The following is a 23,512-nucleotide window of genomic DNA, read 5'->3' on the forward strand; positions in this document are numbered from 1 at the left end:
TATGTCACTTGGATCTAATTGGACGTTTTGAAGAGTCTTGACAAACTCTGAAGAGTTTTTGATGTTATGTCCACAGGTTCCTACCACAGGTGAGATGATGCCAGTAAGATATTTCGCCAGGTTGTACGTTGGGGAATCGATGGCACTTACGATGGGCCTCAGAGGCACTCCGTCTTTATGGATTTTCGGCAGGCCGTATAATCTTGGCGGAACTGGAGCTTGTGGTACTAGTTTCTTCCGTTCTTCCTCAGGTATTTTTGCCTCCTTGATGAGGATCTTGGTTTTTCTGACTCTACTCTCCGTCGGGTCGCTTTTTAATGGTCGGCATGCTGTATATTTAAGAACATCCTCGGTAGGTCCCGATCGTTTGATCGGTCCCACAACTTTTTATCATTGGGCCGAATGGATTTGAAAAAAATCGATTTTTCCGATCCGCCCTAGTGTATAGGGCCTCCCGAAAAGCAATTGCCACTCCACCCTGGGCACGCTGACCACTGGTGTCAAGTCAAGTCTAAAAATTTAAAACCTTTTCAAACGGTCTTGTCTGTCAGCTTAAAATGCGTCTCTTGCAGGCAGATGCAGACGGGATTATAGTCTCTAATTAAAACAACCAGCTCCTCCTTATGCCTATAAAAATCATTCATATTCCATTGTAATATAAAATGCATGGTTTAAATAGTTAAAATAAATAAATAGGTTAAAATCTGGAAATGTACGTATGTACACAGTGTATGGAGGATCAACGTTTTAACCGCTGTTTCCTTTGCTTGATTCTGGCCTGGAACACTTCTGTGTCCGAGACACAGAGGTCTTCTTCCATGGCATCAGATTGTGCATCGTTTGAGGATGTGGGTGGGGGTGTTTTATCCCGCTTTTTCCCAACATCCTCAGAAGTAGATTTTGGAGTCTTCTTAGGGGAAACCGCCTTAGAATGACCTTTCTTGTCTGTGACTTTATTAATTTGCTTTTCGGTTTTTTTTTGTTCTCTTATGGGCATCTTCGTGCTCTCAGTATGAAAATTATTATCAGTCTGCGTAGAGATGGTACATGTGGGTTTTTTGTGGTTGCGACTATTTTCGAGAACGATTTTGAGAATGTTGGGGCCATCTGTGATCGGTATTTCATTCGTACCTCGGAATAGGGGATTCTTTCCAGGGTCTTGATTTCCATTATCTTCCTTTCATCTTTCATGACGGGGCAATCACGGGAGTACGATGGATGCGTGCCCTCGCAGTTGACGCAGAGGGGCTCCGACGAACATTTCTCACCGTCATGCTTGTCCTTGCCACTGCGCGGGCAGGTGTTCTTGCCCTCACATCGCAACGCAACGCATCGGGTTGGGAAAGAAAGGTCTCACAGGTACCGATTCATAGCCTAGGTAGACTTTGCTTGGGATTTTATCCAAAGCGAACGTGAGGATAACCGAGGTGGTGTTAATCACTTCACCGTTACGCTTTGTTGTAAGTCTTCGACAATCGATGACACCCTGGGAAGCCATCTCCTCCTTAATTTCATCTGGTTCTACATATAAAAGGTCGCAGTGGCTGACCACACCCCTAGAAGTATTTAACTTACGGTGCATCTCAACATTGATAGGTATATCGTGCAACTTTTCTGTTTTTAACAATTTTTCGGCTTGGGCGTTATTAGCTGTTTCAATTAATAAGGAACCATCTCTGAATTTTTTGACTGAGTTTGGCTCTCCTGGAATAACGGCTTGCAGTGCTTTTTTAATAAAGAAGGGAGATACCTTTTTCAAATTTTCACCGTCTTAGGCGCATTTCAATGACAAAAACCGTTTGGCTCTTTCAAATAGCTTTTCTCCTCCGCCCGTGTCCGGGCGGGATCTCTTAGGTGGAGGAAGAATTTCAGACTCCATACAGTGATTTATTTCATCCCCTGGGCTCCCCACCCACCACGGAGCCACACATTCGGGACGCCACACCGAGACCGGTGTGGTCGCCAGGGCTACCCAAGGGACATAGGAACCTTAGAAAGGGGGTCTCTTTCGGGTTAGAACCTCCAGCGCGGGGGCCCTCCGAACCCTCACGCCTTCGGCCGCCCTACGGAGACCCCCATATCGCAAGCACTAACCCGTCCTGGCGTACGCTCGGAAGGAGCCGCCAAGCTCCCCAGCCGCCAGGAGCCGATTGACCGAGCTGGGCTCTTCTCGGCCGCCCGTTTTTCGGGGAATCCAGGGCCGAAGTGGGGTATTGAACTCCGGCCCATACCGGGTTTCCGACGCCCAGCTGGGTGCCGGAGAACTCACCCACCAGGATCCCTTTCTCCCCCATGTACGGGTGTCCACGCACGGCAAACACGTGGGTGATTCTGGACGCCAGATGTTACGGCTACGCAGAACAGCAGAGTCACATGCTGTCTGGACACTATCCGAGCGAGCGACGGGGTTTTTTAACGAGCTTGTCTCCTCGGTGGGCTCGGGTCCGTGGGGGCGCGACTCCCCAAAGGAAGAGATCACCCTCTTTAAAAAATTTTCTCATGGCAATTCTTGTATATTTCACCGCCGTTCACGCGGCAGGGTTTGAAATATTGCAGATATTCACCTATTCTAACTTTAAAAACTCGGGCAGACAGAAAATTTTTAATGAAAATAGGTAGATTTCCTTTAAACCCCCATTTATCAAGTGTCTTCAGAATTTTGTACCGCCAAACTCGGTCATACGCTTTTTCTAAGTCGAAGAACACGCCAATTACCTTTTGCCGCAAGAGAAATGCTTCCTGAATGAAATTGTCAGTTCTGACGAGATGGTCGGAAGATGACCTACCTCGTCGAAAGCCGCACTGGATATCTGAAAGTAGGTTCCGCCGCTCCAACCACCAAACGAGACGACGGTTTACCATTCTTTCCATCACCTTGCATACGCAGCTGTGGCCTGAGTCTTGAATCCTTCGTTACGCCTCAACGAATAAAATCCGTCGTTATGACGAACTCATTCGTTGTCATTTGTTCGTTATCCCAAACGCGCGAGTTTTGAACACTTTCGTTGCCAACGAAAGTTTTTCAGCGAATGTTTTCCTTCGTTTACGCAACGTACAACGAACAGCATTCATTCATTGCCTAACGAAGTTAATGATATTGTTTGTTTACCCCAATATGGTGGCCTTGAGACGTGTTATTTTGATGAGGGAAGCTTATGAAGAGGAAAGGTGTTTTATAGGCGAGAGAGATATCTAAGGGACCGGCAAAATCCATACGATCTTCCCGAAGATTATTTTGTTCAAATATTTCGCCTTAATCAAGAGGCAACTTTGGGTTTAGTGGAAGAGCTAAGGCCTTACATGCATTCTTCACGAAGATCATGCATTCCTATTGAAATAAAGGTATTTACCTGTAGGTTTGAACTAATTTCATTTTTTACCATCAGTAAAATGAGTCCTGCTAAAGAAAGTGAACTTGTTATCATTGCAAAATTGTTAGCCGTAGATTTAACATTTTCTTGTCAACGATTACTACGTTTCTCTTACTATGGAAACTACGATAAAAAACCTATTTTCTTGAATGCAGGTTGTTACAGCATTGCATTTTTTTGCCTGTGGCAGCTATCAAAGGTCAGTTGGATTAAATTTATTTTTTAATGTAAGCCAAAAGACTAAGTCGAATAATTAAGGAGATAACTGATACGGTGAATGAACATTTACTTCACAAATGGGTTGAATTCCCAATTAATATTGATAAGCAGAGAAGGATAAAAGCACGGTAAACAAATTATTTCATTAAGATATATTCCAGGTTGAATGAGTATTGAACGTTGGACATAATTATTGATGACATTCCTAACTAAATCTAACTAAGTCTAAATTTCAGATTTTTGGAGGAAAAGAATTTCCCCGGTATTCTCGGTGCAATTGATTGCACGCACGTGAAGATCAAGGCTCCCCATGTAAATGATGAAGTGTATCCTCAACACCTTTACGTTAATAGGCATGGTTATCATTCCATAAATGTTCCGCTGGTAATATACATATTTAGCATGAATATTGGTAAAACAACCTATGTAGATAATTATCCACTATTTCTTGCTTGTTTCCCTTTAAAAACAGATATGTGACTATGATTTAAACATTTTAAATGTTAACGCAAAATACCCTGGTGGAACACATGATTCCTTCATTTGAAGGAGTTCAAACGTATACAAGGCATTGGAAAATGCTCATTCTGTAGGAACCCTAGATGGATGGCTTATAGGTATGCTTCAGTTTACTTTTCAAGTTGACAAAAATGTATTAATCATCAAATTGAGTAAGCACCCATTCTGTCAGTATTATAAAGAAGTGCAAAATACCAAAATGAAATATTTTGTTTTCATCCCAGGGGATAGTGGTTACCCTCTTCAGCCTTGGCTGATGACACCAGTATTAAATGCAATACCAGGAACCCCAGAGTACAGGTATACAGAGGCATATGCTGCTGCAAGAAACTACATTGAAAGATGCAACGGTGTCCTCAAGAGTAGGTTTCGATGCTTACTATCTGAGAGAGGACTACAATATTCCCCAGAAAGAGCTTCATTAATAATTAACACTTGTGTTGTGATACACAGCATGTGCAAGAGATTTAACTTGGCAGATGATAATGTACAGCTTCCTCCAGCAAATAGAGCTATAGGTTACGTAAGGGAAGACATTGAGCATGATGCTCATAATGAAGCCCTAAGAATTCGTCGCCAAATTATTAGAGCTCGATTTTCCTAATTTAGATAAACTGAATGGTATTTATTATCCTAAGAAAATAGTCAACCATGCCGATCTGCATCATCGCTCCTATTGTAATTCACCAGTTATTTTGTAATTAATCTCCTGTATGAAAATTAATGAATTCTGTACTGTTGATGCAGTAAAATATCCAGTTGTGAATAAACATTTCTCCTTTGAAGCAAGTGGCACCAAAAATGAGTGTATGATTTAATCGACATTTAGATTTAAATGACTTACCTGATTATAATACCACATACTATCCCTAAAATAGCTGGAATTTATCCAACTCTACATGCAGATGACACTAAATTCATTGTTTTTTCTTCTGTCTTCAATCTCTCATCACCGATGATTTAACTGTCAGTGAATCGCTGGTGCCATAACAACTCCCTTAAACTGAACACTGTGAAATCACACAATGTATTTCAGAAATATACACAAGCCTAAGAGGAGCATTTCCTTATCCCCATACGTTTTTAGGAAGAAGTGTTCATCACTTATTGACTAATTACATAGTTGTTTAAAAGGGAGAGTGTGAAATTGGGTTAATGCTCATTTTTAAGTTGTACCTATTATATTAGAATTAATGTATTTAATGGATTGTTTGAAATTGGTTCATTGGCACAACGTTACAATGTTATTCTTAGTAGTGTGAGATTAGAATTAGTGCATTATTTTATCATGGATGTCTATTCTGTTTCTAAACTTTGTATTGGATAGATAGAAACTTTGGATGTACACATTTGTTATTCATGTACATCTAATGCTGCCACCAGGCAATAGTCTACCTGCAGCAATGTGTAATTATAATAATTAATGGCACGCATATTCCTCAAGATAATTCAGCCAAATATTTAAGGATACATATAGACTCAAATGTTTCTTGGGATACCCATATTTGTTTTTGGTCAACAAATTTAGCTTCATCTGCTTCCTCATTAGATCCATCCGCTAAACGGAGTCAACTGACATTCTCTATAACATTTACTAAGGCTTGTTCCACTCCCATGCATCATATAGTACATATAATCTTTTGGTGAACTTTCTCTAATGTCTTGAAATTGTTCAATATTCAAAAGAAGGTTGTTTGAATCATATCTCATGCCAATAACAACAGCCCATGCAGACATTTCCCATTCAAGAAGTTAAAAATTTTACCCTTTCTTGAGTGAGCATAATTTAAAAATTCTTTACACAAAAAAACATGAATGATTATTAATTCAACTCAGATGTTCACCAGTACTCAACCTGAAAACAAAATGATCTGCACCAACCATTTGTTTGAACAAGGAAATCACCTATAGGGCCTCAACGTATGGGGCTGCAACTTTACATTAACATTTCCTTACAAATTAAGATTTCCCAACTGACAAGGCTTTCATGGATAAAGTGAAGGTATTTCTCCTCTAAAAATAGTATTACTATGAAAACTTGTAAATTCTTAAAGTCTTTTTGTATTCATCCAAACATTGCCCCTAAGTGTACCATGAACTTCTACCTCTACATGCATATAAATCAATGGCTTCAATGACTAATGGTAGTGCATTTCTTTAGCACCTCATCTAAAATGCTGATGGCAGAATTGACCATTTCCATTTTTACCCATCGTAAACATAATGATATTGCTGGTGATGCTTTTACTATTTTCTATTAACGTGCCATACATCTGAATCAATGTACTCATTGCTTTCTGATCCTTTGGCAATTAAATATTGATATTTATTATTATTATTTAAAACATTTCAAACAAATGTGATGCCATAGATGTAACAGAGGTTCAAATTACTTTTTCATCAAATGATTTTGTAGGCATTCTGAAATCTTTTCAAAAGCATCAGCTTGCTTCTCAGCTGCAGCTGCTTTTCTACTTTCAGTTTGTTGGAGGTCATTTAATGATTTTAAAATTTGATTAAGAACGTTTAACTTTTTTTCTTCTATCTCTTTTTTAAATTTCAATTTCTCTTCCTCTATCTGAGAAATACTTTCCGTCGTTCTTTCATACGGAGAAATGTTCTTGCCTGTTAATCAGGAAGGAAAGATTCAACAAATGAAATTAAAGTAATTAATATGAGCATTAATGTGGTAGTTATCAATTCACCATGGTTCACCAGGTATTTAAATTACACCTATGATACACCAAACAGTTTTATACATTTGAGTTTTCTCTTCTCTTTCATAAAATTTCTATTAATTGGGGAAGAATGAGGAGATTTCTGCCTTGACAAAAATGGAGAGGGTGGAGGCACTATCTCTTCCAAGGGCGAGGAGGGTTCTCTTACTGTGTAAACAATCATTTTAATTTCCATCAATTGGCATTGATCACGCCAGAGCATATTTCTTAATACAAGTTGTTTATTTAAAACTATTTTATCATTCCATAAGTGTGCATTCTACCTTTTCTCACTGCTTGTTAATAAAAAAACCAAGAATCATATTGTATGTATATGAGTTTGGAAAAATTGTCATTTTCCAGTACACGCCTGCATTGGTAGTATCTTCAAAGCTACTACTACATCCAAAGTCCATGAGCACTTGCCCTACCAGTAACAAAATATATTAATGAGGCCCTTTATCCAAATATGCTACAAACTATGAATAGGTGACAGCTTTTTACAAACCTATGGCTGGCAGGACCTCCTCATTGTCAACTGAAATCTCCTCCTTTTAAAATGGAAATTCCGTAATGTTAACAAAAACTAAGGAATCAAAATAATTATACTTTGCTCAAATACACTGAAGTTTATCAAAAATACCTCCACAAGCGATTCCTTACAACCTGGATCTCCGTAGGTACAAACTTTTCCAATAGTTTCTAAAAGTCTTTCCTCCAAAGGGCTTAAAATTTCCTTTGACATGCCTCCCCCACCTGTCTCTTTATGATATTTCTGGAGACGCAACGCTTTTGCTTCAACTGAGCTTCTCCAGTCTGCCCATGTCTGTCTCAAAATCAATGTTGCAAGCACTTTTAGCTTACCATTGATACATGAACTATAACGCGCAAAACTATTCTGAATTCAAAAGCAGTTAACAGACTTGATGATAACGTTAGAACAAGGAGCATGAATTACGAAGAGAGGAACCGAATAAATAAACACCTTTTTCCAAAGACATCCAATTAATTCCCTCTAAATGATTACAGTTCAAGTTATTTCACTTCAACGGCATTACTTACTTCTGGACTGAAGTTTTTCAATAATGTTTACATTTTCCAAGATTTAGTTCAGTCATAATCAGCAAAACATTACCTTCTTCCACTTCTCCACGCCCTTCGCTGGACCCTGCATTTAATTGCTGTGCGATAGTTTCCCAGCATTTTTGTTTAGATTTGCTTGTTACATTAGGGCCAAGCTTTCCGGTTAAAATACTTTTATGCCTTGTATAAAGTTCAAGCATTATCTCCTGCTGCTTCTCGGAGACTTTGCTCATTCGTTTCTTACAAACTCTCCATTATATTTTTATTACAATGTAAGATTACAAAAATCCGCTCCTAAGCTGCACTAGTCGCTCCAAAGGAAAAATAAACACTGTAAGAATCCATGGTAACCATCAGTAACGGTGGGTTGGGGTACGATTGCGTTAGAGCAGTCATTTGTTTTAGTTTGGTAAAAAGCCTCAGACGTCGCTGCAGCACCAGCGGGAATAACGAAACGAAGATTATTCGCTGTACTGTTAACGAAAAAATTAAGGACTTGCTCCGCGATTCGTTGATGCCGAAATTCGCTATGAGGCTATTCGCTATGATGATAACGAAAACGTTGATTTGTGTTCGGTGAGTAACGAAAATTTCAAGACTCGGGCCACTGGTGAGAGATATCGGTCTATAGTTGTTCGGGTCCAATCCATCTTTTCCTTGTTTAAGGATGGGTACGACTATGGATTCCCTCCAAGGGTCTGGAAAACTACCCTCTGACCAAATTTGATTAAGGGATCGCAGCATATGGGGGAGTGCTTCATTGGGAAGATTTCTTAGAAAAGCGTTATGCACCGTATCTATTCCTGGTGAGCCGTCACGGGATTCGAGGATGGCGGAGGTCAACTCCCACAGAGAAAAGGGGTCGTTGTAAACCTCGCCAGAGGCTCTCGGGTTAAAGGTAAGAGGTATCGTCTCATTCTGCTCTTTCAGTGTCCTAAATGGTTCGTCGTAGCTGCCGTTACAACTCGTCTCCGCAAGTCGACGTCCGAAGCACTCGCTTATTTCGGGAGGTGACGTCAGGACTCGGTCAGTCTCCTAGTAGTGTTTCTTTTATAGGGTGCGTCGGCGGCGAAGGCCATTTTGCACCACTCACTGACTGGAATTGATAAAGGGGATTAGGCCCGTTCTGAAATTAACGTGTCAATAATTTACAAGAGGTATCATTTATATTTTATTGAAAAGTCGAGTTGAGTGTAGGAATGCTATCAGTCGGGAAATGTTTTCGGGAGTGTCTCCTAGTACCTCAGCTAGGTTAACTCCGAGCTTTTGACACACCCGTGCAGTCCGATATCTTGCACAGTCCGTCAGGATATGTCGCACTGTTAGTGGACAATCGCAATTTAAGCATTGGGGCTGTATTCTCTCTTCGGTGAAGAGGTATGAATGGGTTAATAAGCAGTGACCAATTCTTAAGCGTGTTAAAACCACTTCCTCCCTGCGGACATTTCTTATAGAGGTCTGCCACGCAGTTATTACGGGCTTTATTTCCCGAAGTTTGTTATTTTGGATTTCGAGCCATTGCGTCTTCCAATTTTGTCTAATCATACCCCTCATGGCATTCCCTAAATCTTCCGCTGGCATTAACTGAAAATCTGTATCCGAAGACCTCAGCGCATCTTTGGCTGCAGAATCTGCTTTGTCATTCCCTGGTATGCCCACTTGTCCAGGGACCCAAGCGAAGCTTATAGTGGTCCCTTTTTTACTCAGGGATAACAGAGTGCTTTGTATGTCCTGAACAATGGGGTGACAAGGAGAATAAGGAGATATGGATTGGAGAGCACTGTATGAATCTGTGCAGATCATAAATGACGCAACACTGTTTTTAATGGATCGGAGAGCAATCCTAATGGCAGTGAGCTCAGCCGTAAAAGTGGAGCAGTACGGATGCAATTTTGCCTTAAGGACTCCATGATATGGGGATACCACAGCGCACCCACAGGCGGTATCCGATTTGGAACCGTCAATGTATACGAACGTAAATTCGGAGTTTTCGGCGTGGAATTCCTTAAAAAGTTGTTGGTATTCTCCCGGCATAGTAGTAGATTTAGAGCAACGAGCAAGGTCAAGTCTCAAAGCTGGCCGGGGAATTAACCACGGCGGCACGTTACTGTACCCAGTGGGGTAAGTGGCGGGCAAGGTAAAAGTGCGTTCTGCGATTAGGTTTCTGAAGCGAACCCTTAAGAGGTTTAGTGGATCTTGTCTTTCGGTTAAAAAGGTCTAAAAGCAGTGGGGTGAGAAATAATGTTAAAACAGGGGTGGTTCGGCGCAGATAAAAGTTTTGTGGCATAATTGCACATCAACGTCTCTCTACGATTGACTAGGGGAGGCTCTCCTGTATCGGCGTAAATGCTCAAGACAGGGGAGGTCCTGAAGGAACCGGTTGCTAAACGCAGTCCAGTATTATGAACCGTCGAGATATGTGACATTTTCTTGTGGATATAAGGTAGATAGATATTCAACTATTCTAACTTTGAAAACTCGGGCAGACAGAAAATTTTTTAATGGAAATAGGTAGATTTCCTTTAAACCCCCATTTATCAAGTGTCTTCAGAATTTTGTACCGCCAAACACGGTCATACGCTTTCTCTAAGTCGAAGAATACGCCAATTACGTTTTGCCGCAAGAGAAATGCTTCCTGAATGAAATTGTCAGTCCTGACGAGATGGTCGGAAGATGACCTATCTCGTCGAAAGCCGCACTGGATATCTGAAAGTAGGTTACGCCGCTCCAACCACCAAACGAGACGACGATTTACCATTCTTTCTATCACCTTGCATACGCAGCTGGTGAGAGATATCGGTCTATAGTTGTTTGGGTCCGATCCATCTTTTCCTTGTTTAAGGATGGGTACGACTATGGACTCCCTCCAAGGGTCTGGAAAGCTACCCTCTGACCAAATTTGGTTAAGGGATCGCAGCATATGGGGGAGTGCTTCTTTGGGAAGATTTCTTAGATAAGCGTTATGCACCGTATCTATTCCTGGAGAGCCGTCACGGGATTCGAGGATGGCGGAGGTCAACTCCCACAGAGAAAAGGGGTCGTTGTAAACCTCGCCAGAGTCTCTCGGGTTAAAGGTAAGAGGTATCGTCTCATTCTGCTCTTTCAGTGTCCTAAATGGTTCGTCGTAGCTGCCGTTACAACTCGTCTCCGCAAGTCGACGTCCGAAGCACTCGCTTATTTCGGGAGGTGTCGTCAGGACTCGGTCAGTCTCCTTCAGGGATGAAACTGCAAGGTTGTGGTTAGACCCAGAGATGCTTTTAATCTTCCTCCAGATGTCGGATATGGGAGTCCTGTGGTTTATAGAACACACAAACTCCTCCCATGAAGCTTTCTTGGCCTCCCTAACCACTTACCGAGCTTTCGCTCTGAGGCGCCGGAAGGCGGTGAGATTTGTCACCGTAGGATATTTGCTAAATATTCGGAGTGCCCTCTTTCGCACCCGTATAGCTTTTGCGCACTCCTCGTTCCACCAAGGAACTGCGGGCCTGCGAGATTTGCATTTAGAACGGGGTACGGTGGAATTTGAGGCTTCTAGAATGTTATCTGTGAGTATTTTTATGTTCCCCACACCATTCACATTGTCGTCGTGGTTAAAATAAATTTTTCTTTTAAAAAGAGACCAATTGGCCTTGCGGACAACCCAATTGCTTGGTTGAGTTGGACGGTGGATAAAACCGCCACCTTTAGCAATTAAAATAGGGTAGTGGTCGCTACCGCATAAATCTTTATGTACGGACCACTCAAGCCTACGCATTAGGCCACCCGTCGAAATGCTTAAGTCAATACACGAGAAGGTACCGTTGAAGCTGTTGAATCGAGTTTTTTCACCCGTGTTTAGTAAAAACAAGTTAAGGTCATTGATAAAATTTGTAACTATGCGTCCCCTTTGATTGCACTGAGTTCTTGTGCGACCCCATAGGGTGTCGTGTGCGTTGAAGTCACCCATTAAAATATAGGGCCGAGGTGGCTGGCGAACGAGGGATTCTAAATTCATACGTGTGACTGGTGATCCCTCAGGCAGATACACGTTACATAATGTAACCGCCTCGGGGGCGTGTACCGTCACTGCTACCGCCTGAAACGGTGTGGTTAGATGTACGCGGTATGAGTAAAGAGACTCCCGAATAAAAATCACCACTCCACCCTTGGCTCGTTCGCCAGTGGTATCGTCTAACCTGAAAGCATTAAATTTTTTTTTAATCCCTTTGTCCGTGGTTTTAAAATGAGTTTCCTGAAGGCACAGGCAGCACGGTCTAAAATCTCGCAATAAAATAGCAATCTCCTCCTTATGCCTGTAAAATCCGTTGCAGTTCCACTGCAGAATAAACTCCATAAATAAATTAAAAGAAGGAAAAAAATATATAAATATAAAGTTATAAATAAATAAATATATTATCGCCGCAGGCGATTGCTTTTCCCCTTCTTCCTGGCCATTGAAACTTCCGCCTCAGAGGGATAGCCGTCGTATTCCATCTCCTCCATCTGACATTGGGCGTTGCTCTTGACTTGAGGCCCGGGGAGAGTAGAATTCTCACCTCTTTTAGGCGAAACACTCTTTGATTTTTTATGTCCTCTCTTCGGAGGACTTTCAGGTGTTTGGGTCTTTGGGAGGGAAAGGTTATCCTTGCGGTCGCTCTGTGATTTTTTTGATACATCAGTTTCTTTATTTCCATTATTTGTACTCTTCTGGCCAGAAGCTTGCTGGTCGCGTTTCTCAACAGGAGTATCTTGGATTTTTTGAAAATCAGTCTGTGTTGAAGCGCAGCGGACAGAATCTGAAGCCACAGAAGCAAAAGAGAGGGAGAAAATTGGAGCCTTTTGGGCGTTGAATTTCTTCCTAGCTTCAAAGTACGAGATCTTTTCAAGAGTTTTAATTTCCACGATTTTCTTTTCATCCTTCAGCTTCCGACAGTCACGGGAATAGACGGGATGATCGCCGTCGCAGTTCACGCAATGCGCTTTGGAAGAGCAGTTTTCATTTTCGTGCTTTCCCTCACCGCAGCGTGCACAGGCAGCAGTGCCTCGGCATCTACTGGAGATGTGTCCGAAGTGCTGACAGTTGAAGCATCGCATTGGATTTGGTATATAGGGACGCACCGGATAGGAAGTATAGCCCACAAATACCTTATCGGGTAGGGAATCACTGGCGAATGTGAGAATTACAGATGTTGTATTTATTACTTGGCCGTTCTGTTTTCTTGTAAACCGGCGACATTCTATGACACCATGGGGGGCCATTTCGGTCTTTATTTCCTTCACATCAACGTACAGGAGATCAAAGCAGGTGACCACTCCACGACACGTGTTTAGTGTCTTGTGTGGTTCGACTGTTATCGGAATGTCATGTAGTTTTTCTAGTTGCAACAGTTTGCGACTCTGTGTTTCATTTCCCGTTTCTATCAGTAGTGTACCCTCGCGTAGCTTCTTCACTGATACCAAATCTCCAGGAATGGCGACAGACAGCACTACGTATTAGTAACGGATATACTTTGGACAGATTTTCGCCTTCTTTTGTGCACTTCATAATCAGAAATTTATTTCTTTTTTTAATTTCGAAATCTCCCCCGTCCACATCTGGACGGGATCTCTTGGGTGGAGGAAGAGTTTCCAACTCCATACGAACAAAACTTTTTCATCCCCTGGGCTCCCCATCCACCACGGAGCGACACATATGGGACGCCACACCGTGATCCGGTGTGGTCGCCAGGGCTACCCAAGGGATATAGGAACCTTTGACAGGGGATCTCTTTCGGGTTAGAACCTCCAGCGCGGGGGCCCTCCGAACCCACGCACTTTCGGCCGCCCTACGGAGACCCCCATATCGCAAGCACTAACCCGTCCTGGCGTACGCTCGAAAGGAGCCGCCAAGCTCCCCATCTGCCAGGAGCCGATTGACCGAGTTGGGCCCTTCTCGGCATCCCGTTTTCGGGGAATCCAGGGCCGAAGTGGGGTATTGAACTCCAGCCCATACCGGGTTTCCGACGCCCAGCTGGGTGCCGGAGAACTCACCCACCAGGATCCCTTTCTCCCCCATGTACGGGTGTCCACGCACGGCAAACACGTGGGTGATTCTGGACGCCAGATGTTACGGCTACGCAGAACAGCAGTCACATGCTGTCTGGACACTATCCGAGCGAGCGACGGGGTTTTTTAACGAGCTTGTCTCCTCGGTGGGCTCGGGTCCGTGGGGGCGCGACTCCCCAAAGGAAGAGATCACCCTCTTCCCCCGTGCGGGGCACGGTTACAAATCAACATTATTCATTGGCTTGGTAATACATTATCAAACGAATCCATTAACTACAAGGACCGTGTCCTCTGCATTGACGGAATGCAATTATGGCCAACATCAGAGTATGATAAAGGCCTGAAAACTTCGATCAGAATGATTACGCCCGAAATTCGCAGAGAATATGAAGAGCATTGATGTCAATTGGCTACTCGTGTCTTAGCATTTAAAGTTAGTTCTTTCCCTTCATTGGAAGGAAGTGGTATGCTCGTTGCTCAATGGAGATTCCATTGAGGCCCGAAAGCTTTGGAGAGTGATGAAGGAATTAGTAAACCTGCGAACTAATGGTGACGTGAATACTGCTTGTTTTGCCGAGGTGTGGGATGGATAAGACGATGTTTCGGAGTCATTTAGGTACGCACTACGCCAGATTTCAGGTATCCAACCGTGTCCCCCACTCAGCATCAAATGGACGGTTTGCTTCATGCCTGATGCCCCTCATTTGTTGAAAAATATTTTAACTGGTCACATTGAGCACGACATTTTTTAATTTACTACAATTTAAAAGTCAATTTTTTACCTACTTCAGTTCAATGACGTTTTTGATTTGGCCCAATTCCACTTGGTCAGTTGGTGAATTAATTAACCAATATTTTAAAAATCAATTTACCAACCGACGAAGTGAAAATGGACCAAATCAAAAACGTCATTGAAGTGAAGGGGGTAAGGGGAAAAACTTAATGCAAGGCTCACTCTTATGTAACCACAACCAAGTTCCAAAAAAATTAGAGCATGCTTGCAATACACTGAGCCACACGACTGCTTGCACTCCAGAGTTCATCGCTGGAATATGACTTATACCACACGATTGATTGCAGCACGGCTTGGTTTATCCAGCAAATGAATTGCTGGTTTGACCCATCGAATGTCAGGGTTTAGTTTGGTGCTCTGGGGAGGCATAATGCTGAGAGTAAACTCAGAGCAGCGGAGGACTACGTGACAATAAAAAAGGGACTTAAAATTTAATGGGAGTAGTGTTTGGAAGCCAATCAAACTAAGATACAGTTGGCCGCAAAGACTGCCATTCAATTGACACGGTGGTTAACGGAGGAATGGAATACCTGATAATATCTAGGTTGACCATTGACTCAGTTGAAAACGTTTATTCGCAGATTAGAGGTCACGGGGACATCCATTCCACCCCTACAAAACTGAGACAAAGCATTAAGCTCATCAGTGTGTCTCAGTCCCCGTGTGCCTCAGTTTCTCTGATAGGCGGTGCCGGAGAAGGACTGCAGTACGTAACGACTTAAAATTTGAAGTACCTACAATGAGTTTCCAACTATGGCAGGCTTCCGGAATATCTTTTTGCTGCGATCTAACAATAAATTTCACGAATATTTTTATCGGCATCATCCATATCCCACCTACACTGGGACACTCAGGTGATTTGGATTCGGTAATATCGGAATACTCCCCGGAATATGAACATATATAACATCAGGATATTTCAATGCAACCTTAATACAGATGCGCATGACGAAGTCCACTTTCAGCGAATATTCAACGAAAAAAATCTCAAAAATCCTACCGTTATGCCCTACTAATACTACTGAATTAACTGATTAGGAAGATAACAAAGTTGAGACCAAATCAACAGATGATCTATCAGATTGACATATTTGCTCCTGTAAAGAAGATCCGAGTTTAGAAGCCACGTGCGCCCTTAGTTAATTCAGAAATAAAATAATCCATGGCAAAACGAGATCAGCCTTTCGCTTCTAATAAAAAGAAAACTATATCTCATTGCATTTCAAAAATACAAAAACTTGAGAAACAGAACAAAACAGCTTACATGAATTGCGGAAATTAAATTCTTTCGCTCAGTCACAAACTATGAACATTCTTCGCTGAAATTGTGGAACTTAAATCACTTGGTGAAGATAGAAGCAAAGACTTCCATCTCCTATTTGACTTGCGTTTGACTCCTTAATAATAAGCTCTCCCAGCACCCGAACTATATTCAAACCTTAATCAAGGATAAAACTAACAATGTACGCCTCGAAAGACTTATGCACACTAAATGGTGACCAAAAATTTGACTTTATCCTTATATCCTAAATACAAATTAAATCGTCTGACATGTACCTATTTAAGTTATTAAAAGGGTAAAAGATTTGATACTGCTATGACTTCCGGGGTAACCTCTGAGTAAGAACTAAGGAATGAAGGGCGAGGATATGTACCTGTCACAGGTGTCTGTTTGGATATATTTTCATCAATGCACTAGATTCTCAAATAATATTTTTTTTCGTTTAGGCTATTGAGGAAATCTGGGAATATCTAGAGGAATGGGAATCAAGAGGCCGGCAGTAATGACTACCATTTCTTGTCCCTTAGTCAAAGTCTTGGGTGAAAGGTAACCCAGACGGTTACGACGGTAACTTGCGATTTCCTAGTGGCATACTGTGGCTACCAGTACTTGCTGACTGCTCCTTGGAATCCTGAAGCATTAGAAGTAAGGGTCCTACTGAAGGAAGGAGCGACACGAAAGAGCCACACTATATTTCCAGGTCCGATTGAAGCGATAAATTAAGATAGATGTTTGGCCGAACGGATAGATATGGGAATTCGTTCTTCATCGAACCAAAACACTTTAATAAACGCTAGTCCCAACTTCGTTAGAGCACTTCATTTTTCTATCTGTAAACGCCTGGTGTCCTAACACCCCCCTGCCACACCCCTTTTAGGCGGCTTGTGGGGTATTATGTAGATGTTGACTTAAATGCCGCAAATGAGTCAAGGTACTTCGGGAAATGTTGATGCGTCCAAGATTATGAAAGAAATAACGTCAACGGCTACCAGAGCTAAAAAGTTCCGAAAAGCAATACGGTCAGCTAAAAAAGTACCAATCGCGAGAAAATACACACCACAAGAAGCATTAGCGTTATTTGTAGAAGGTAATTTTACAAGAGGGCAGTGGGAATTAATACAAGGTGGCCGAAAAGAAATTTATCCTTGCTATTCGCTTTTACAGGAGTGTTATCCCGCCGAAGATAGCATAAAAGTTAATGAAACTAGCTTTGAAGTGGAACTTCAAGCTTTGCTGGACCATACAGCTTTGCGACTACTTCAGTATTTAAAAGAAGTGATTGAAACATTATCAGAGTTTGAGAAACAACATCTTACCTTAATATCAAAATGGGGCTGTGATGGATCTAGCCAGACACAGTTTAAGCAGACATTTGCCAACACTGGCTACGATGATGCCAACATATTTTAAGTTCTCTTGTACCTGTGAGAATGGTTGTTTCTATTAGTGGAGAGACAAGAAAACTTCAGTCAGTTCAGAGACAAGAAGGCAAAATCCAGTGCCTTCTTCAGTGAGATTCTGTCGTCCTATCCGGGCTCGGTTCATTCACGAAACAAAGGATATCACAAAGGAAGAAATTACCTTTATTGAAGAACAAGCAAGGAATCTCAAAGAAACAACTGGTATGGAAGATTCCGTTAAAATAAATCACACCATTTTGCTCACAATGGTCGATGGAAAGGTGTGCAATGCCGCGACTGATACGGCTTCAACAATGAGATGCTACATATGTGGACAGACATCTAAGGACTTCAACAAACTTGAAAGAAGTAATGTTTGTGAAGAGTCTCTGAAATTCGGACTCTCCATTCTGGACGCGAGAATTCATTTCTTCGAACTATTGTTGCACCTGGCGTACAAAGCGCCCTTACAGAAGTGGCAAGCCCTAACGGCAGAAGACAAAAATGTTTTGAAAGAAACAAAACAGAAAATACAAAAAAGCTTCAAAGAAGAGATGGGCCTTCTTGTTGACATACCCAAAGTCGGTTACGGCAATAGTAACGACGGAAATACGTCGAGAAGATTTTTTGACAATCCTGAATGCTCATCTCGGATTACTGGAATAAATATAGATTTGATAAAAAGGTTCCAAATCATTCTTGAAGTGATATCAAGCGGATATGATATTGATCCGGCGAAATTCGATGACTTTGCTCACACAACTGCCAAACTGTACGTGGAATTGTATGGTTGGCATCCTATGTCACCTACAGTTCACAAGATTCTGATGCATGGCGCTCAAGTAATATCAAGTCACATTGTACCTATCGGACAGCTATCAGAGGAGGCTGCTGAAGCCCGGAACAAACATTTCCGTAAATATCGCGTAGACTTTGCAAGAAATTTTTCAAGAGTGGACTGCCATAGAGATATTTTAAATAGGCTGTTGCTGATCCCTTCATCAGCTGCAACCGAATAAAACGGAAGAAGAAAAGCAAGTCTTTTTCCCAGGAAGCTATTAGTATGCTTCTCACGAAAACACTGAATTGTGACAGTTCCGACGACGAAGATGATGAGGACCAAATCACATGTGAACTCGGAGACAGTGATTCTGATTGATTCGGTCTCCTCATGATTATCCTCTTGAAAACAAATCCTGTTTTAAGAGTAAATACTATCTTAGATTTCTAAATTTTTTTAAATTGTTTTCTTTCTAAATAAATGCCTAATTATGATGAATTATTGACTTTTATTTCATAAAATAGTAAAATAAAATATAAAATAATTTTGTCCGGTTTTTCATGTGAAATAACACAGCTCTTTGTATTATTGCTAATGATGAATTTCCACAAAGTGAACAAGTCCACAATCAATCTAATGCATACAATACACTCCAATTTATGTGCTTTTCATGAGTGGTATCAAAGCATATTTTTCTCACAAGAATCGCCTAAAATTAATGACGAGTTAACGAAACCTGTGTTTCATTACGGTGGCGTTCAAGAAAACAAGTTTATGTTAAACTTGAATTAGTTTGGTTATTTTCCGAGTTACCTCTTATTTATTCCTTAATTTTTTATAATAAATATTTGTTTACACTATGCATTGCAGAGGTTCTTTAGCACGAGGGCTGCGTATGGCGCTAATGACCATCTTGATTCTGTACAACTTGAGCAGCTGTTCAGATTAATTGTAACTTACAGCCTTGTTAAGCTGCCAAAAGGCAGCAATTTTTCAGGCCCTAACGCCCTCGACACCCTAATGAGGCTACAGGACATAACTACATTAGATGTGAGAAGGTTTGCAGTACCAATCAACCTTGGACGGTATAATTGAGAAAGGAATGTCTGCAGAGATCCTACCAAGATCACATTTCTACGAGGACACGTATCCCTCAATGTGTGCGTCTGACGGTATCGAAGAATACTTCGCAGGGTATGAGGGCAGGAAAGCAATGTGATTGACTTATTGCGAAAACAGTAATAGGGAATTGATATCAAGAAAAAAACGAAAAGGGACGTATTTACCGTGGGGTAAGTCCGGGAGAGATGGACCGATTACACAGTTCGGAATGTAGCCACCCTAGCGCCATTGGTCCAGCTGATGTCATGGCCGACTAGGCAGGCACATGTTGTAGTTTATAGCCACTTCGGCCAGTGTATTTAATAGTTACTCAAAGTAAAAGATATCAGGTGAGTAAGATCTTTCCTCATGGTTAACGTTTTTTAGTTGCAGTGTGTTGAATTTTCCAAATTGTTGAGTCTAACGTCCTAATGATTCGCTAACTGCAGAAAGGCATCGCGTCCACGTTGGACGATTTCTTTTTTTCCTCAAGTATTGCTAGGAGCAAGATTAAACGTTGCCTACTAAAAAGAAAACATGTCATGCTAATAACACCGAGCGAACATTTATCCTTTTAGCAGGAGTCCTTTTATCATAACTCTAGGCCTTGGTTTGTCTCCTCTTCTGAACGGCCCATTCTTCCTGAAAACCTGGAAACCCATGACTCTGCCTGCCTTTACATTATACTGCTGATGCAGATGTAGAGCCTCCGAGCCTTGTACCTGCAACAACTTAAAAGAAAATCGTCCAACCTGGACATGATTTCTTTCTGCAGTTAGCGATCCATATTTGATCAACACAAAATGAAGCGGTTCGCTATACAACACAGCGGCGCCCCTGGCATTAGGGGAAAGAAAAAAAGGGCCAGTTCCCTTTCTCCCATACAATAGCGAAAGATGGACCACACTTTTTATACTATCAATAAAGGTAACAATTTATGCAAATAGGTGTCAATGGCATGGATGAACGATAGTGAGTCTGTTATTTGATGTTTGACGAGACGGCTCTACATCTGCATCAGCAGTATAATGTAAAGGCAGGCAGAGTCATGGGTTTCCAGGTTTTCAGGAAGAATGGGCCGTTCAGAAGAGGAGACAAACCAAGGCCTAGAGTTATGATAAAAGGACTCCGCCCCAATTCGAGGCAGCCTGTGGCATACCTTTATAGTCATGGTGGCGTCAGATCTAAAGATTAGGTAACGATCCTCAGAGAAGCCCTTGATGCGTATGAAAGAATTGAATTTCATGTAGTGGCCACGATATGCGACATGGGACCAAAAGGTGTCTGCGCCCTGAAAATGTTGGGTTCATCAACCTATTCATAGCAATGGTCAATTCACACCTTGTTTGACCCTCTACTCCTCATGAAGTGCTTCCGGAATATGGTGTTCTGCAATGATATACATGTTGGAGTGAAAGTGGGGGAGTTGGTGTGGATGGGAAGGCCTCCTGGAACCACATCATTAATGCATATGGAATTGATGGAATGCAGCAGCACTACATGCATCTCCGGAAATTGATCTCTGATCACCTAATAGCCACCGGCTATCTCAGTATGAGAGTTTCACTTGCAGCCCAGGTACTCAGCCATGCCATGGCTGCAACCACTCGCGGCTTCGTTTCTAGTGGTAAGTATTAATTTTAATCAATGATAATGATTATTTGAGTATCTCCGTAATTCTCATCCACTACCGGAAGATTTTCCCTACATCCCATTGAGAATATAAGAATCTCGGAAATTAATTGCATGTATCCATTAATTGTCTTATTTGGTCTAAAAAAATACCCTACGTTTTGTCTTACATTAGTAACAACTATAGTGCAATTTATGGCTCATGCCAATATGACCAAAAGAGTTCATCTAAACTTTTTTATCACTGTCATTCCAAAGGTACACTTATAAGGGATAATACACTTCCTGGAGACTAGGCCTCTTAGCCAAGCTCACCCTGGAACATTTATTTGGATGCATACAGCATCAGTACCGGTGCAACAATAATCCAACAGTGCCCCAGTTCAAGAGTGCCTTAAAAGCATCCATTGTTATTGGCGTGGCATTCAAAGACATTATTGCTTCAAATTGTGAGAGATCTTAAACAATTACTGTCCAACCTGAAAGAGTTTCTCACTGCACCCGCACCCAATAAAGCTTTGTTTGAGGATGCTCATAAGCAACAGGGAGAGGACTTTATTTCCATGAAAGAATTTCACCCAGATATTGAAACATTCACATTTGCGTATGCTACAGCCTACATTGCCCGCAGATTTTCAAAGGGAGCAGTTGTGACAACAGCAGCATTGGTCTCATCACGACCATAGGAGATGAATTCCTTCATGAAGGAATATCCACTTTTAAGGTATACAGCGTAAACACGTGGGTCTGACACTTGTAAAGGTCTCATCAACACCGTTGGAACTGCCACCACAGTGTTAGATGAGTTTATGGCTATGGATGCTCATTCAGAAAAAATAAAATCGAATTTGATCGCCTTAATGGATGAAAATTATAACAGAAAGTGGTTAGAGGACCCATGCCCAGAGAAGGACATAGAAAATTCTACCAATATATTCAATACCGCACTCATGATTTCCATTCCCTGGTGGTGGAAAAGAGAGAATAGAAAAACTGCTGCAGAAATTAAAAGAAAGGCAGCAGAGAATCAACTCGGGCACACACAGATTTCCTTTCAACTAGGAGCTGGTGGAAAACCTAATGCTGATTGTACATTTTTTGTGTTCCGGCACCGAACATCGTGAGACATAATTCATTGCCCAAGTACAACTTGAAACGTCGAATTTATATTATGGAGGTGCATAACTAAAGATTGGCACCAACAATTGAAAAATGCTCTTGGATTTCTATCATGTTGATATGTGAAGGTTGGAAGTGATCAACTCGATGGAATTGGAAATGAATTTCGATACTTACCTCTATGAATACATTGTAACGTGTCAACTGAATTAGCCTTGACTGGCGTATTCATAGAGGGATTGATTCAATTTTTTTTGTTTGCCGTTGACCAATTCTATTGCCCAAGGACAACTGAGGCCACAGTTTACCTACTTTGATAACAGCCCCTCTCAAAATGAAAGAGAAACCGAGTAATCCGTCAGCCAGCCGACAGTGAAGTATCTATCTAGGTCCGTGGCGAGTCAACAAAGGAACACCTGATCCCTGCGAGCCGGAAGGCGCGCAGGTCCAGGCAATGAGGATACCAGGGTCCTGATTCTGGTTCTTTCTCGCTATATCCAACGCGATTTGTCGAAAAGATTGCCAAATGGTGACTGAATTCGTATTCCCATTTTCATTCGCTATCTATTTCGCCAGAAATGTTTCGCTTCGTGTCTCTGGAGACCATTACGTTATTCTCGTTCTGACTGGCGAGCGTAAACATTCGCCAAGTGCGAATTTCGCCAGCGACGTCAAAGAAATCGCTCTAGCAGCTTGGCGAAAGAATTGACGAGAGACATACTCGTGATTTTACTACCGCTTCACAACATTATCATGTTGTATTTTTGATCGCAATGAGTTTAATTGTTATTAAGATGCTTGGTATGCAACCTGTGTGCGGTTGAACTTGTTTTGTCGTTCTACGTAATTCAATAGATGGGATTAAAAGTTGGTTTGCATTTGAATGCACCGCAACGTTTTCTTTGATTAGCGTATTAAGTTACAGTGGGAGTGCTGTTATTCTGAGCATATAAATGTGTTGGATTGCTTGAGGGTTTCGGTTCTTACCCAGATAGCATGCAAACTTACAGCAAACTTGTCATAGGCTTGTCATTGGGTTGTCACGACAAACCTTGTCTTCGCATGTTTGCAGCAAAATTGCTGCGACAAACCTATTCTGGCTTGAAAGCTATGTGCAAGCTTGAATAAAGCTTACAAGCTATGTGAACACATACAACCCGTAGACTTGTACATAACACCTGCAGAAGACATGCCATATCGCACCCATAGCAGATTTTTCATATCATTCCTGCTGCAGACTTGCCTTAATACATTTGCAGCAAACTTGCCATTTCACACCTGCAGCAAGCTTACCATATCGAACCTTCTGATACCCACGTAGCATGTAAGCTTATGTCCAGCTTGGTTTTTCCTTGCAATGTCAAGGTTGAATTTTTCAAGCCTGTGTCCGGCCTACGTCAAACTACCCAAATTGAGTTTCCCTTGCCATGGAAATATTTTCTGGAAAACTCAGTCATAGCTCACCCTCAAG

The 23,512-nt window shown here is 41.8% G+C and overlaps 1 protein-coding gene across 1 annotated transcript; it reads right to left on the bottom strand.

Annotated features, from left to right (window-relative positions):
• Positions 1-12,301: 12,301 nt before the first annotated feature.
• Positions 12,302-13,147, bottom strand: LOC124153281. Its single transcript, XM_046526379.1, has one exon. The coding sequence runs from the start codon at positions 13,145-13,147 to the stop codon at positions 12,302-12,304; it is 846 nt and encodes a 281-aa protein (XP_046382335.1).
• Between the last annotated feature and the right edge of the window lie 10,365 nt (positions 13,148-23,512).

The sequence above is a fragment of the Ischnura elegans genome, chromosome 2 (genome assembly GCF_921293095.1).
Source record: "Ischnura elegans chromosome 2, ioIscEleg1.1, whole genome shotgun sequence".
Taxonomy (NCBI): domain Eukaryota; kingdom Metazoa; phylum Arthropoda; class Insecta; order Odonata; family Coenagrionidae; genus Ischnura; species Ischnura elegans.

What these genes read in the sequence shown, in the direction of transcription:
- LOC124153281 (XM_046526379.1), bottom strand. Translation starts at nt 13,147, where the DNA reads ATGGCCCCCCATGGTGTCATAGAATGTCGCCGGTTTACAAGAAAACAG.